Below are 17,235 nucleotides of genomic sequence, written 5' to 3'. Positions count from 1 at the left end.
TCCCCGCAGACTTGGGGTCTTGGGTGCCCAGAGATGCTCTCACCTTGAGGTCGAAAGCCACTTACCAGAAGGACCACCCGTAGTCCCAGGAATGGGGTCTCCAGTCTTCGGGGCCGAGGCTCACAGTGACCTGGAACACCTGCGTGTACATCATGTGGGCAACCATTCCCAGGAGGCCTGTGGGGCAGGGAGCAGAGCACGGCGTCAGGGCACAAGGAGGGCTTGGTCCGCCTCCCCCACGGGCACACAGGAGAGCCCAAACCCCCAGCGAAGCCGGGAGTCAGCAGCACCGCAACGTGAGAGGCCCGAGGATGGTGGTTTTCTAGGCCAGGCCAAGGAGATTGAGCTTGGCTTTGAGGGCCAAAGGGAGCCCGGGAAAAACTGAGGCATGGGAGATGCAGTCAGACGTGCATGTAGGTTGGGAAGATTTGTCTATAAAGGACCGGATAGAATATATTTTAGGCTCTGTGGGCCATACAGTTTCTGTCCCAGCTATTCAATTCTGCTGTTGTAGCATGAAAGCCACCATAGAAAATAAAGAAAGGAATGAGCATGGCTGTGTTCCAATAAAACTTTATTTACACAAACAGGTGTTGCACGAGATTTGGCCCTTTGGCTGTAGTTTGCAGGCACGTGTGTTATAAGGGCATTTGGAGAAAGCAATGTAGAGAATGGTTTTCAAACCACAGGTCTTGACCTACTAGGGTCATTACATGAACTTCATGGAATGCAACTGATATTTTCTTTAAAAAAGAAGAACCGAATGGAATGGAACATAATAGAACAAAAATATGTGATTCCATCAGCGGTCGCAGGAGTGAGTATTGCCTTGGGAAGCTTTTCGGTTCTATGCATGTACATGTGTGTAGTAACTATAATACCGAATGTTTTTCTTCCTGTGGCTCATAGTCAAAAATCTCTGTACCTGCTTGGCATGGCATACTTTGGTCCTGAGAGACCTGGCGGCAGCCGAATCTGTGTCTGAATCCTGCTCCCACCACATTTTCTTATGTGGCCCTGAGCAAGGCATTTCACCCTCTAAGCCTCAAATTTTTGAACCCTAAGATGAGGATGGTGACAAGTATGGTAAAGGTTCAATGAAATAAGGCAAGGCAGCACTTGGGGTCCAGGGCCTAGTAGCCATGAAATAATGACAGCTACGAGGTGACTCTAAACCAGGTGCGGACTGTGGCATCTGGAGCCCTCCATGTGTTGTGACTGGACCCAACCTTAGATGGAGTGATAGTGTTGACAAGGAGGGAACAGGGAGATGACAAGAAAAAGGAAGGAAACCAACAATACCCCGTGCACCTACTGTGTGCCAAGCACTCTGTCAACTCTTTCCCATCCATGACTATCTCACTTCATCTTCCCCTCAACCCTCTGAAGTTAGTCTGATGACCAGGGCCTGTAATGGTGCTCAGGTTGCACACTGCACATTTTCAGAAGGCACCATTCACCCCACAGCCCAGATACACAGCACTTCTTGCAAGGCTGCATACAATAACACTGGTGATGATTATTCCTGTTGCAGACATGATTGCTGCCCTACCCAGAAGCCCTGCCCGCTGACCAAGTCTCTTGATGCCGTTGCCAGCCTCGCATGCTCCCGCCTGCTCCCTCCCTGCTCCTGACTACCTTGAAACTGATCTTGCAGCTGTGGGATTGCAAAGCAAAGCAACTCAAGACTACTGGGGAAAAGACAATGTAAGACCCTAATATTCTAGGTATCAGTCTTGCCCACGACCTCCTCCTCCCCTCTCAACCGGGCCCTTGCGCTACCCAGGGACCTGAGATACTCCTAACTGGGTATAGTTCTTTATTTCCTTCCTCTTTCCTCCCAGACTTTACAGGCTTCAGGCAGCCTAATTACGGCAAAGGAAAATGTTCTGAGCCAAGCGGTCCTAATCAAAGCTTCAGTAAATCCTTCACCCAGCCCATGATCAATCCCCTTTACTGTCTCCCAACCTGCTCCTAGCCCTCAAAATGTTGGCTGTCCTCTGTTTGCATGGAGTTGAGTTCTACTCTGTCTTCCCTGCTATAGCAGCCCCTGAACTGAATCACCTTTACCTGTGAAATACTGTCCAGTGCAGTGTTTTCTTTGGCACCACTCAGCAGGGTCTCTAGCCCTCCTTTGGTCTCTGCTGGTTCCTTTTCTGAGAGCTGGACTTCGCTCTCCAAACCCTCAGCTATTGCAACTTCTTTAATTTTCTCCTCTCTGTGCCAATCCAAATGCCCTCAGAGTTATTTGACCTCTCTAGCTTTGTTTTCCTCGTCAATGAAACAGGAATTGTAGTAGAGGTAGGAAAGTCCAGTGAGTGTCCACTAATGGAAGAAAACATTCATGAGAACAACCATTCCCCATACTAAAACAGTAGGGAACTAACAGCATTTTAGAACACAAAACTTCCCAGCTAGACCCAGAAGCTGGACCCAGCCCATTGGCTGAATAATTAATTTTCTGAATTCTTAATCCAGAAAAACATTGATTCCTGAATTGAACTCCCTTTATTCCTAATGCAAAAAGTTCTGCTTTAAGAAAATTCGATAAATGTATATCACAGTTCACTCAAAGAGAGGATTGGTGAGATTTCTGATTGCATTTAAATACTCTGCTTCAAAAAATCTGGCCGTCACCCAAGCGTCTACAAAGCAAAATCTGCCCATAAGCTTCTGTCCTGATTCCTAGGCAGAAGGAAGCATTTCCAACTCGTCTGAATAAAAAAGTGACTTTCTGCTGAGTTACTGCCACTCCTAAATTACCAATGACTGAATGAATGACGCTTTCCTGCCACTGTTGCTGGTTCCTAGCTGGGACCTACACCGGGAAACTCATGGCTGTAAATCTCGCTGGTGGTTTCCAGAACCTCCCATCCTCCTGACACCCTACATGGAATCCCCAAGCCGCATGGTGGAGCAGGTATAGCCTTTTCTCTGTGCTTGGGAAAACTTAGAGAGCCTGGGGGTATAGGTGATCGAGGGGCCAAAGCTGGGCTGGGTGTGGTATCACCTGGAACCCAGAGCAAGAAGAGCTGCAGTGGATTCCAGCCATAGGCCACAAAGCTCATGGATCCGACCAAGGAAGCCATTTCTGTTGTCAGGTGCAGAGGGGCTGGTGTGGGGCCAGAGCTAGAAGACAGTGTCAAGAGAGTAAGAACAGCACCTACTTCATAGATCGGTATGCAGATTAAGTGATTTGTATCTGTAAAATACTTAGAAGAGTCCCTAGCACTCTTATTTAATAAGCCCTAAATAAGTGTTTCTTGAATGAATGAATGAACGCACAAACAAACAAATGCTTCAGACTCACCATATAGGCCCACTGGACTGCATGTTAGTCCAGGAGCCAGGTCTGTTTTGCTCTCCACTAAATCCCCAGCCCCTAGCACAGTGCCTGGCATCCAGTAAGTGTTCAATACATGTTTGTTGAATGAAGAAATGGGCAGTGTATGCAAGGTGCTTGGGGGCATTACATTGGTTCATGCAGCCATATCTGGGATATGGGAATGAACTAGGAAAAGACCAGTTTTTAAAACTTTGGAGAGCAAACTCTCTACAGGAACTAACGTCAGAGTTATCATTCTTTCATTGATCATTCATTAATTTAATTAATCAACACATTTATTTCAAATGCGTTTCTCATACCAGACCCTGTTGAGGGGGGCAGGAATGGTGGCTGAAATAAACAGGTGCTCTGCTCTCAAGGGCCTCAGGTTCTGGTGGAGAGTGAAAGACAATAAACAAGAAAATCAACAAGAAAATGTCAGGTAATGAAAAGTGCCATGATGCAAATAAAACTTGACAAAACAAGGAAGACCGAGTGGCCATGGAGGGTCATGCTGAAGCAGAGGTTTGAATGGAGAGATGGAGGCAGCCACGCAGAAGTCCAGGGTGACCGTTCCAGATGGAAGGCATGGCTGGGGCACAGGCAGAGCAAGTCTGGGCAGACCCTGCCCTGCTGGAGTGGGGGAGAGAAAGCCCGTGTGGCACAGTGAGAAAGGGAGAAGTGTCTGGAGTTGAGATCAGAAAGATGGGCAGAGGCCAGGTCACACAGGACCCCGTGGGCCATGGTGAAGAGTTAGATTTTATTCTCAGGGCAGTGGGAAGCTATCCAAGAGTTTTAAGCAGGGGGGTTCCTTTATGTTTTAAGAAGATCATTCTGGTTCCTACGGGGTGATGGGTGATGGTGGGGGCAAGGTTGGAGGAAGGGAGCCCAGTTCAGAGGTTCAGGCTGAGCCACTGTTGCTTGGACTTAGAGTCGCTGGCAGATCTGGAGTAGGCTTTGAGGGCAGAATCAACAGGTTGTACTAATGCACTGGATGTGGGGGTTGGGCGCAAGCTAGAGTTTAAGATGACCGCAAAGCTTTTATCGAGCAAATGGGCAAATGGGCAGGTGAGGGTGCCATTTACTAAGATGAATACTAATGCTGGAAGAAGTTTGGGTGGGTGAAATCCTATTTGGGCCATATGATGTCTGAAAAACCCATTTTGTATCCAAGCAGAGATACCAATTAGTAGCTGGATGTACAAGTTGAAGTTGGAAAGAGAAGTCGGAGCTGATGATTTAAATGCCCATGTCCTTCCCATATGGATGATATATAATACCACGGGACCAGAAGACACCACCTGGAGAGAGAGACTGAAGAAAGAGAAGATTCTTAGGATCGAGCCCTGGGTGAGCCAATATTTAGCTCAAGTAGTGTGGGAGAGGCCACAGAAGAGGCTGAAGAAGGGAAGCCAAAGAAGTAGGCAGAAAAGCAGAGTGTGGGCCACCAAAGCCAGGGGAAGAGAGGAAGGTGTTTATTGGAATGCAATATACCAGAAATGGGTTGGCTTTTCCAAAGGGGATCTATAAAGTTACAAATTTACAGTTCTAAGGCAATAAAAGTGTCTGAACAAAGGCATCACAAAAAGAGGATGCCTTCGCTGAAGAAAGGCTGATGGCATCCGGGATTCCTCTGTCACAAGGGAAAGCGCCTGGCAATGCCTGCTGACCCTTCACTCTTGAGTTGGTTCCAAGATGGCGCTCTCAGCTCCCGTGGACCTTCTGGTTTCTCCTGGAGCATTTTCTTTCTCAATTTCTCGAAACGTCTCTGGGCTTGTGTGTGTCCTTGCTTGTTCCTCCCAGGACATTCCTGTCTCTGAGCTCCTCTCAAAGTGTCTCTGCCTTATATCCTCTCACAAAGGGCTCCAATAACGACAATTAAGACCCACCTTTAATTGGGTGGGTCACATCTCCATGGAAACAACCTGATCAAAAGATCCCACCCAACAGCCTTTTTGCCCTCACAAGAATGGATTAGAAGCACACGGCTTTTCTGGGGTACATAACAGATTCAAGCCAGCACAGGTGTATCCAAGAAGGAAGGTATACTTGTTTCCAGGGTGCTGTAACAAATGACCACAGACTGGGTGTCTGTTTTGAACAGCAGGAATTTAGTGTCTCAGTTCTGGAGGCCAAAAGAGCCCAAAATCGAGGTGTCAGCAGGACCAGGCTCCCTCTGACGCCTATGGCAGAGGCGTCTTTCTCACTCCTTCTCAGCTTCTGGAGTTTCCAGCAGTCCTTGGTGTTCCCTGGCTGGAAGTTGCAGCACAGCAGCCTCTGTCGTCTCATGGCTAGTTTCTCTCTGTGTCCATCTGTCTCCTCTCCCCTTCTCACAAGAACACAGGTCATATCAGATCAAGGGCCCACCCTACTCCTCTATGTCCTCATTTTAACTTAACCAATTCCACCTCCATTCCACAGGTACTAGAGGTTAAGAGTTCAACGTATTTTGGGGGTGACACGATTTAACGTGTAACAGAGAAAGTGACCCGTTAGGTCAAAGATAAAAACAGAGAGCTGAGTGTTGGCCATTGGAGGTCATCGGTGACCTTGATGGATACAGTCCCAGTGCAGTGGTAGGAATGGAAGTTCACTGCAATAAGTCGGGAAGAGGGGAGGAGAAAACAGGCAAATGATTATAGAAAATGTTCTCCAAGCATATTGCTGTGTGAGAAAGCAGAAAAATGGGTTAATAGCTGGAGGTGCAAGGGGTTGGGGAAGGGAATTTGAAGATGGGAGATGCTGGAGTGTGTCCATGCTTACCCAGAATGACCCAGGAGAGAGGGAGAGACTGATCGTGCAGAGGAAGGGAGAGGGCAGTTGTCGGAGTGAGGTGGTGAGAAGACAGAGAGGGGTGGGGGCTTCAGAATACAAGAGGGGCTTCTGATGGGAGCAGGGACACCGCGCCTGAGGTAATGGGAAGGAGAGCATGGGCACAGGTTCAAGGGCCAGGCAGATTGATGGGTGCGAGAGAAGGGCATGCCTGCCTGGTTCGCTTCTGTCCCCTCCACCACATATGAGGTGAGACCAGGCAGACCTGGCCGGGGAGACTTGAGGAGGGAGGAGAAGGTGTGAAATAGTCTGTTCAGAGAGTGGGAAGCACAAACAAACTATGAAGTGTAGTGGACTTGCCGGGTAGGGCAGCATGCCCCAGTGGGCTCCGGGCTCATGAATTTAAATTGAGCTGGGGCAGTTGTGGCTGTGGGATTTTCTGCAGAGTATGAGAGGAGTTAGCCTGGAGATGCACGTCCTGAGTCTGCAGGACATGCAGGACTGCCAAACGGATGCCCCAAATCATCCTTTCTTCCATCCCCAGGAGAGAGAGGGTGGCTGGCTGGCTCCCAGGCATCCTGCCAGGTGTGGGGGACCACGGCCCGTGACCTCTCTAGTGGGGACAGTCTTCAGGGTGGAGATGCCACCTGGATAAAGCTATGGAGTGATGATGTTGAATCAAATTCCAGAACCTCTCTTGTATCTGGCCCAGCTCTCTTTTGCAGGGCTAGGTCTCATTGTGTTAATGCCATGCTTCATTTAATTGAGACATCAGGGAGGGAGCTGATTAATTAACTTATAATAGAGTTTATTATTAAAGATGCTAAGTTATTACTCAGAACACTCAGGAAGCATGCATGTCCAAATAAATATTTCTGTCTCTGCTGGGCCCTGATCTAAAAGTTGCCAGGATTCCATGCATTTCAGGTCAGGTAGGTAAGAGTGGCAGGTGGGGACCTGTAGGATGCTGACCCCAGAAGGAATGGGGGCAGGATGGTAGCAAAGGGAAACTCCCTGCTGGGACAGCTTGGCATTCAGTTAGTCACTGAACATATATTGAGTACCAGCTGTGTACCAGGTTTTGTCCTACCTGGGGGAGATATAACTGGGAATAAGTGACTTGTCCTTGCAATGTCCCAGTGGGACAAGAGAGGAACAAACAAACCAGGCACTGCCGGGTGGTCAGGGCAGACCAACCAGAGAAGTCCAGGGGTCTGTGGGAGCGCGAGTAGGGCTACGGAGACAGGCTTGGGGTGGGGAGGTCAGGAAAGGCTCCTAGTGGAGGTGACATCCAAGCTGAGAGCTGACAGGTCAGAGGGAAAAGAGGGGTGTGCAGTGGAACCAGCTCAGACAGAAGTCCGCAAACAGTAGTGGTTTGATGTTGGTGGGAAGTGCTGCAGCTGGAGGGATCATCAGGGACATTTCATGAAACTCTCTTAGGAGTGTGGACTTTATCCAGAGGGCAAGGGCGGGAGTTATATAAATAAGCCAAGGAATGAGAATCAGATGTTCTGTTTTGTAAAGGCCCCCTGGCTGCTGGATGGAGAATGGACTGGAGAGAAGACAGGGGGTCCAGAGGGGCGTTAAGTTCAGTCCTCCAAGCACGAGGTGAGGTGGCTGGGTCAGTGAGGCAGGATGTGGGTGGGCAGGATGGGTGCAGGGGAGCCACCTACTGCCTGGCACCCTAGGACTAATTCCCAGCAAACCCTCAAGAGCCAGAGAGAAAACCTGATTTGGGAATGGGGAGGTACTTGGAAAAACTGGGAGAGGCTGTTGGGACTGGCCCAATTAACATCAGCACTGGAGCATCGTCCCACGGAAAGAATACTTTGAGTTCTTAAAGGCTAGTACTACATGACACCAGGCCTCTTGGGGGAAAAAATAAATCCATACCTACAAATATCCAGACGTTTGTCATGTTAGAGGGCAAAAAGCTGACTCTTTCCTCTTGCCCTTTGGCCTGGAATGGATCTACACGGCCAGGCACAACTGCATTTAAAACCAGCCCCAAGAAACTGAGCTGATGCTACGTTTAAAGCTTGCCCAGATCTATTTTTAAAGAACAGGCTATTTTTAGATTCTCTCCCGAGAACCCCGCAGTCTCTCTAGGTAGCATATTTCAGAATTTAAAAAGTTCCTCCTCACACATAACCTAAATCTTTCTAGCGCCAATTTAAGCTAATTTCTTGTTCTGCTCTCTGAGGACAAGGGGAGTGTGAGCTGGTTGACATCTTCCTGGGAGAAGACTTTCAGGAGCTCAGCAATTACTGGGCGGCCCCTCAACCTCTTCTTTTCTGCACTAGATTATTCCAATTATTCTGTCCTTTCTGCGAAGGTCTCCTTTAGACCACATGACTCGTTAGCCTCACTCTTGGATGGGTTCTGCCCAGTTCTCTATATGTCTTTTAAAGTGAAGTGGCCCCAATCAGAGGTGGCCTTTAATGGCAGCCCTTTCCATGTCAAGTCATCGGTTTACTGAGCCGCCCCCATCCTTGTCCACCCCAGCTCTCCCTTCCCAGCCCTGGGACAATGGTGACATGGAAACCCAGCGAGCTGTGGGCTCAGACACTCCCTCCCCACTCCGATGGGAGTCTAGGATGAGTCCAGAGTCCTTGACTCCAGCTCCTGCTGGGTCTTTTCGGGATGACCAAAAATAGGATGATTTTTTTATATGAATGGTATGTCCCCACACTCCCAGCATTCCGCGTTACCCTCTTTCATTTGGGTAACCAGACATAAGACGTCCATTGTCACAGGGCCTGGCGGTCGCAGAAGGCTGGGTAAGCAACAGTCAAGCTTCTGGCTCTGGGGATTTCAAAAGCCACTGTCCAGGAGTTCAAGGAAAAAGGGTTGGGAGAATATAGGATCAAGCAGAGCCAGGTTCTCTTGTCCTTCCACATGGAGGGGGAGGGAAGTGAGGAGGAGGGGGAGAGGGTGGTGGGGCCCAAAGAAGAATCAACTGAACCACACAGACATAAGCAGGACAGGTCCCGACAGGCTCCGACTCCACTGCCAAGCCCTTCCCCTCTATCCCCCTCCCCGGGGGGGGGGGGTCTGTAGGAGTGAATTCAGCACCCACAGAGGGACAGCGGGCCCTGGGGTGGGGCCACGTATTGGCAGACACCACCAAACACCGTCAAAGACTATGCAGAGGGAGATGCTCACCTGTGTCCCTGACTTTACGTCCCATATGACTTTTCACATAGACTAACGCCCACGTCCATGGCCTCGAATGCTAATAAGACTCCCAAGAAGGATGGTGGGAGAAGGATGTGCTTGGGAGGGAATGAATAACTGAAGCAGGAGCTCAGGCACACGGTAGGGGCAGGGTTGGAAGGCGCCCCTGACATGCGCGCCTCCCTGGGTCACAGCCTTGTCCCCTCTTTCCTTCTTCCATCACCCACATCTCTACGCTGGAAATTCACATGCCCCACGATTGCGGGCACAACATGCTGCCCAAGCCTTGAACTTTGGACCTTGGCATCCTCTTGGGGATCCCCTCTGCTCTCAGGCATAATAGAAGAGCCCTATGAACTTACCAAGAGCAGGCTGGGAAGGGATGGGAGCACTGAGCCAATTGGAGAGAAGAGGAGAAAGCAAGTACAGAAAGCTCTTTCAAGCCATAATTACAGGCTTAGTTCTCCATATGCCCCACCAGATTATAATGGCTTCAGGGTTAAGGAGACCATATAATTTACTGCCAAGCCAGAACACTTTTCAGATGAAAAGGGCCCTAGAAGGAATTATTCTGGGTCAACAAGAGTACACAGTACTCAATAAATGATGGCAGAATAAATGAAGAAATGAATGAATGAATGGAGGGGCTTCCAATCTTCGCAGGGATCTCTTCCCCTTGTGGACGTGCCCTAGCCTTTATCCTGTGCTTCTCTTCTGCCAGGACTTTTAGACCTACTATCTCTTTGAGTACCACAGCCTTCCCATTAGTGTGTCCATTTTACAGATGTAAAAGGAGAGATTAAGTCCCTGACACACGGTGGCGAATCCTTGAGTGGAATCCACATCTCTTTCGTTGCCCAAAGTTCACTCATTCCACATTTAATGAGTGAGCATCTGCAATGAGCTGTGTCAGGGGCTGGAGAAAGAGCTAAAGGAGACAGAGGTGGTCCCTGCCCCCCTGAAACTTAGAGTCTAACGGGGAGATGGGGAGACAGACCACTAACAAGAAATAACCGTCACGGGTCTGCAAGAGTTGGGAAAGGGGAGGTGGAGGAGCAGAAGAGCCACCGTCTAGAGTCTTCTTTCTGGAGGTCAGAGAAGGGTTCCCCAACACAGGCATGTGTCAGCAGGGCCTAAAGGATGAAGGGTACTTGGCCAGGGCAGAGCAGCCCAAAGAGTGGGACCTCCCCTAGGGAGTGCTCAAGGCTATTTTAACAAGCCCAGGATTTCTCGGCCTTGGTGCTGTTGACATTTGAGGCCAGATAACCCCTTGTTGTGGGGCCGGCCTGTGCATTGTTGGGTGTGCAGCAGCATTCCTGGCCTCTGCTCACAGGTGCAAGGGCACCTCCCCTAAGACACGACAATCAAAAATTTCTCTAGACATTGCCAAATGTCCCATGGGGAACGAAACGGCCCCTGGTTGAGAACCACTGTTTTAGATGCTGCACAGACATTTTTTACAACAGAAATGTTTTTATTTTTATGGTTCCCTTCTATTATTGCAAGGGAGACTGGCTTTTCATTTCCTGCAGTGATCTGAAGCTTCCCTTCTGAATACATTGAAGTTTTTATTTTTTAAGTATATGATTTAGAAAGAAAAAAAAATGCCAAGTACATGATGGTGCCTATGGCATGGGGATGTGGCGAAGGTCGTGAAGTTTCCTGAAGGCACAGGAAGTAAGTGTGAGAAATGCCGAGTCAGGGAGAGAGGGGAGCGGGAGGCACCCGAGGAGCCAGAAGCTGAGGCATGTCTCACCGCCAGCCCCGTGGGGGTGGACTTTAAAAACGCCATGCACGACCCTCCCTCAGGGAGCTGCCGTCTTGGTGAGGACACCCTTTCCCTGGAAAATTGAATGCAGTGTCCTCCAGCCTAACAGTGGTGACAGTCTCTTGGGGACACCCTGGAAGGCGCTGGCTTAAGTTTGCCTGTTGGGGGGAAGGGAGGAATCTTCACACACTAGAAGTAAGACGTTCGTGCTGTACAGGGCGCAGGGGCTCTGGAATCAGTGGTGGGACGCGGCAGTGGAACAAGCCCTCCCATCTCATCTCACTTTCCTTCTGGCTACAAAGGAGACACTGGGCAGACTCTCCCTCCATCTGACTTTTCTTTCGTTCTCTCTGCCTCTGTTTCTCTCTCTCTAGACTCTTTAGGTCTCTGTTTCCCTGTCTCTTCTCTCTCTCTCTCATTCGCTGTCTCGCTCTCGCTCTCTCTGTTTCTCTCTTCAAGTTTCAAACAATGGGCTTCCTCCTCACCCCCCCATCTCACCCATGCAGGACCTTCAAAGAGAAACCTGTGACAGGTTTGGGACCGAGACTTCCCACCCCACTTGCCCCCCTCCAGCTCGTGCCTTCTGCCTCAGCGCCGAGGGAGCTGCTCCGGCCCTTCACAAACAGGCTTGAGCACATTTTCTTCCATTCCTTGGATCACATTAGCTGAAATGCAAACCTTACTCCTCTGGCCAGTTAAGTTTTAAGTGTTCTGGGTCCCCACACTTCCCTGCGGATGCCATCAGGTTGCTTTCACAGCCCAGGAGTCACCAGGAAGACAGAGGAGGGAAACGAAGCAAAAGTCTAGCTGCAAAACCTCTGGAGAGCAAAAAAATGGCAGCTCCTCCCATCCTCAGGTACTGCACAGTTTGCAAAGCACTCAGCTATCCCGTCTCATGTAATTCCTGCCTTATCCCAGGAAGGCCAGGTCTAGTTACACACTATTCCACAAATGAGAGAGTGAAGCTCAGAGGGGGAAAGTGACCCACCCAGAGTAACACAGCAGGAAAGAAGTATATTTGAGTCTGGGTCTGCCTAACTCCACATCCATATATTTTTGCATTCCGTAGTAGCCTTTTCCATGCATTCATTCAGTCAGTCAACAAATATTTATAAGCATTTACTGTTTACCAGACTATCTTCATGGTTCTGGGAAGAAAGCAGTATATAAAACAAACAAGGCTGCAAGGACAGAAGCCCGGAGAATCTGAGATCAGGAGGGCCAGGTGAAATGCGGCATCCAGAGGTGGCATGGGTGGTGGCCCAGACCTTGCCTGCCTTGTCACTGTCCTTAGCTTGCTCCTCAGACCCCCGTCTGACCCCACCCCCAGCACACCTGCCCAGACACACTGGCCTTCAAGTTTCCCACACAGCCCTGTTCCTGCCTTACAACTCTGGACAGCCAGCTCTGTCCAGCTGGCCATCCAGCAGGGGGAAAATACACTGGGTCAAAATCAGGTACACCTGGGTTTGAATCTCAATTTGGTAACTTCTGGCCCTGTATACATGAACAAATCACTTAACATCTCATTTTGTCATGTGGGAAATAATACCTAGTCACAAGCCCTCATACGACCAATATTTATCAAGCACCTATTGTGTGTGAGATGCTGTTCTAAGCCTTGGGGATAGAGTGGAGAGCAAGGCAGACAAAGTCTCTGTCCTCGTGGAGCTGACAGTTGAGCAGGAAAAATAGATGATAACTAAGCAATTTTGAAGAAAGAAACAGAGTGAGGAGGAAGAAAGTAAGGTGGTGTGTGTGTGTGTGTGTGTGTGTGTGTGTGTGTGTGACTTCAGATCAGATCTTCAGGGAAGGCTTCTCCCAGCAGGGACTTCAAAGCTGGAAGCAGAGGCTACAGAGGGTCAGTTATGCAACACACCTGGGAAGAGCACCAGGTGGAGGGAACAGTGATTGCAAAGGCCCTGAGATAGGAAAGAAATTGTCATGTCAAAGAACTGAAAGTAGGTCAGTGAGCTGGAGCACGGTGAGCGAAGGGGAGAAGGACGAGGAGGTACAGAGGGGGAAAGGACCAGCTCAGGGAGCTGTGGAAGTGGGGGGTGAGATTTCCCACAAAACAAAGTGGGAAACCACAGGAAGGTTATCAACAGGGGAACGATCCATCCCCGCTTATATTCATGTCATACATAAAAGCACAAAACATACAGTAGGTGCCCAATAAATGCTGGTTGGCTCATACGTGGTCTCCATTCCAGTGGTCTCAGCTCCCAGGCCTTGTCCATGTCCACGGGGCAGTGCAGGGCTTGGCTTTACCCAGAGGAAGAAGCATGAGGAATGAGGACCCCTCATTCCAGGCAGGCGTTCTCCATCCTCTGGCAGATTATCCCGCCTCCCGAACCCAGCCAGGCATCTTTACAAAGATAAATGTAGGCAAGCATGAACTCATTGTCTCAAAATAGCCATCAGGGATTTTCCAACTCCTGGGAAAAGCACATGGAAGATACTGTTTGTGAGAATTTCCCCAGCATGGAGAATTTCCATCAATGGGAAGCGTCCTCCGAGGAGCTTACACTCCCCAGCCATCTGCGGCAGCAGAACAGCCGTCTGGAGGGATGGGGCTGGGGACAGAGGAAAGATGGGAGCCCAGAGAGACAGAGCAACAGCATTCAGAGTGAAATAACCAGAGCTAGATGCCAGGCCCAGCAAGGGACCAAGGAAGTCAAAGAAAGGCATGGAGGATCCTCAGAAGGAGCCAGGGGGACTGTCAACTCTTGGGAGGGTAATTTGACAATGGCCATCAAGATTGAAAACACATCTTTCTTTTAACCCAGGATTCCACCTCCAGGAATTTACCCTCATATATATTTGCACATGAGGGCAGAGATACATGGACAAGGATATTCATTGTAGAAGAAGATTGAATACATCCTACAAGTCCGCCAGAAGGGAACTAATGGATTAAATTATGACACATCCATGTATTTCCATTCCTCATCTCAGCTCCTATCCCTCTTCCTCTCTCTCTCTCCTCTTCAGCCACTCCTGCCTCCTTATTGTCCTTGGAATAAACCAGACATGTCCCTGCCCCAGGACCTTTGCACTTGTAGGTCCCTCTACCTGAGCCATTCTTGCCACAGTTATACATATGTCTTGTTACTTCATTTCTGTGGTAGGCAGCCTCCAAGTTGGCACCCAGTGATCCCACACTTTCGTGGAATTCCTTCCCCTTGAGTGTGAGCTGGATTTATAGCCTTACTTCTAACAAACACAATACAAGGGAAGTGATGGAATGGCATTTTGACATAGATTTTAGAAAGACTGTGGCTTCCATTTTGAGTTCTTGCCCTCTCTTCTTTAAGCATGCGTTCTCCCTCTCTTCTTCTCTCTCTCTCTCTCTTATCAGTTGTGTTGGGGAAAACAAGTTGCCTTGTCCTGAGCAGTCCTATAGAGAAGCCCACATTCCACGGCAAGACTGAGGCCCTCAGCCCAGCAGCCCACGTGGACCCAGAGCCTGCCAACAGCCATGAGAGGTAAGCTTGACCGGGTCCTTAGCTCTAGACAGTTAGTGAGATGGCTGAAGTCCCAGTCCACAGCTTCACCACAACCTCTTGAGAGACTCTGAACCTGAGTCACAAGCACGCCTGGTTTCCTAACCTATAGAAACTGTGAGATAATAAATGTATTGCTTAATCTGCTAAGTTTTGGGGTGATTTATTACACAAAAATAGGTAACTAATACAACTTCCTTTGGGTTTCTGCTCCAAGGTCAGAATGGACCTCCCCTCATCACCATATAAAAATACACCTCCACTCGATTTTTGTAGCACTTACCACCACCTGATATGCTATCAGTGTATTTATTTATTAAACATCTTCCCCTACTAGCGCATCAGCTCCCTGAGAGCATCCGTTTTGTACACTGCCAGGTCTCCAGTGCCTGGCACAGAGTAGATGCTCAATTGATATTGACAAAGTAAGTAATTAGTGAGTGAAAAAGAATTAGGTAGATTAAAATGTGCTGAGCAAGAATGACCTTTGAGAAGCTGAAAAAAAAAGCAGGGTGCAGAAAAGTGGTTATACTGTGCTACCAACTATTTTAAAAATATTTTAGAATCATTTTGGATGGATAAACAAAAAACCGGTAGCAATGGTTGAGAAGCTGGGTCTTGGAGGAAAGCCAGGAAAAAAAAAAAAAGAGGAACAGTATTTCAGGCAGGAGGAACAACATGGGAAAAGCCTGGGAGAGGGGGCATCAGGGAGGGCACTGTTGGAGAAGTGGCACCTAGGCTTTTCCTGTCCTAAGGGGTCAGAGTCCAGTTCTCTCCATGCTGGGTGTGGTGATGGCAATTTGAAGGCCTTATTCCCAGGGCTTCAGAAATACCAGGGCAGAAACATCCACACTGATGAGGCCAGAGACCCACCAGCTGAAAGGAGCCAGAGGCTTGGGGGTCTGCACTGTCTCAGAGGGGACCCGACCTGAATGGATCCGCTCAGCTTTCTAGTCACAAGGCCCTCTTCCCCCAGTCTGCCAAGCCACCTCTATTAAGTGAAGCAGATAGATTCTAAGGCAGCTCCCATGTAATTTATTCCCTTTGATTGCACGGGAGACCTGTGTCTTCCTTCTAACCAACAGAAAACAGCAAAGGTGACAGGATGTCCATGGTGCTGTTAGCTAACACTGTAACTCCTCTCACACGAGGTGACATCCTCTCCCTCAACGGCTTGATGTACAATGGCCACGTTGGGAGTCCACACAACAAGGAACTGAGGGTGGCCTCTAGGAAGTGAGAGCAGCCTTTGGCCAATAGCCAGTAAGAAACTGAAGCCCTGAAAGGAATCTCAAGGACTTGAAATTTTCCAACAACCACACAAGCTTGGAAGGAGAACCCTCCCCAGTCAAGCCTCCAGATGAGAACCCAGCTCTGGCTGGCATCTTGATTGCATTGAAAGCATGCTGGGACACCTGGCCCACAGAAATAGTGAGAGAACAAATGCATGTTTTTTTAAGCTGCTAAGTTTGGGGCAATATTGTCACAGGGCATTAGATAACTAAAACCCAGGTAAATATTTAAACTTACAGTTGGAGGTCCTGGGCCAGGCCTGATGAGGGTAATCAGGACCTCTGTGGGCTCAGCTCCAGAGGACTGGTGAGACTCAGCCTGGTTTGGTTGGAGGAGCCATGCTCATCTCCCACCCCAGACCACACACTGGGCTTGATCACCATGCCTGGAACTAGTCTCTCAAGCCCAGGGTCAGCCAGTTTCTCTTTACCAGTTCCTACCCCACCCCCACCCCAGTAAGATAGACACACAAGGAAGAATAATGTAGAGCTTTGAAAACAAACAAACCAAATCAGGTTCAAATTCTGGCTCCAGCATGTTTATTTATGTTCTCTGCACGTACTTGAAATAAGCGTGTATTCTCTGTGGGGTTTTTTTGGGGGGGAGAGAGTATGGAGTTTTATATATACTTAATAACTCAAGCTTATTAATGGTATTATTCAGGTTTATAGTTTTTAGCTCAGTTTACTTTTTCGTTTATTTCATCTATCAGTTTCTGAGGAGTTTGTGTGTGTGTGTTAATATCTTTAACCACTATTGTTGATTTATACTTTCTCCCTGCATTTCTGCCAGTTATTGTTTGATTTTGAAGCTTATATTGTTATGTAAATATATGCTTAGGATGGATAAATTTTCTTGTTTTGTTTCCTTTTGCAAGTCTATAACTTCCTTATTTGTCCCTTTATGACTTTTTGATCTTGGATTCTGTTTGTCAGATATCAATATTGTTAACTCAGATTTCTTTTAGCCCATATTTTTCAGGTGTATCCTTTTCCATTCTTTTATTTTCTACCTTTCTGTGTCTTTTTTTTTTTCACATGGGCAGGCTCCGGGAATCAAACCCAGGTCTCCAGCACAGCAGGAGAGAATTCTGCCACTGAGCCACCATTGCCTGCCCCTTTCTGTGTCTTTTAAAGTGTTTCTCATGTATCGTTGGACCTGGTTGTTTTTATTTATATAAATAACCTGAGAACTCTGATTTTAATTGATGAATTTAACCCAGTTACATTTATTGCAATTTGGGTTTATTTCTACCAATTTTAGCACTTCCTAATTATGCCACTAATACCCTAGCAGCACCCTCTGGCAACACAATAGGCAATGCTCAGAGTTAGATGTGGGGAATATCATGATTTTGAGATGACAGCCAAAAGATAGTCCAAGCTCCCCACGTT

The 17,235-nt window shown here is 48.4% G+C and overlaps 1 protein-coding gene across 5 annotated transcripts in view; it reads right to left on the bottom strand.

Moving 5' to 3' along the window:
• Positions 1-17,235, bottom strand: part of GSG1L (GSG1 like) — a 278,696-nt gene that overhangs the window by 46,087 nt on the left and 215,374 nt on the right. For all 5 annotated transcript variants that reach the window (XR_013167990.1, XM_077141447.1, XM_077141449.1 and 2 more), the window contains exon 4: positions 66-177. Coding sequence is in view for 4 of the 5 variants with exons in the window: in XM_077141447.1 (XP_076997562.1) it covers positions 66-177 (112 nt within the window). In the remaining variant the exon portion in view is untranslated. The remainder of the gene's footprint in view (positions 1-65; positions 178-17,235) is intronic.

This window comes from Tamandua tetradactyla, chromosome 23, assembly GCF_023851605.1.
Source record: "Tamandua tetradactyla isolate mTamTet1 chromosome 23, mTamTet1.pri, whole genome shotgun sequence".
NCBI lineage: Eukaryota > Metazoa > Chordata > Mammalia > Pilosa > Myrmecophagidae > Tamandua > Tamandua tetradactyla.
The sequence above is the reverse complement of the archived record's forward strand: the minus strand, read 5'-3'. Positions and strand labels throughout refer to the sequence as shown.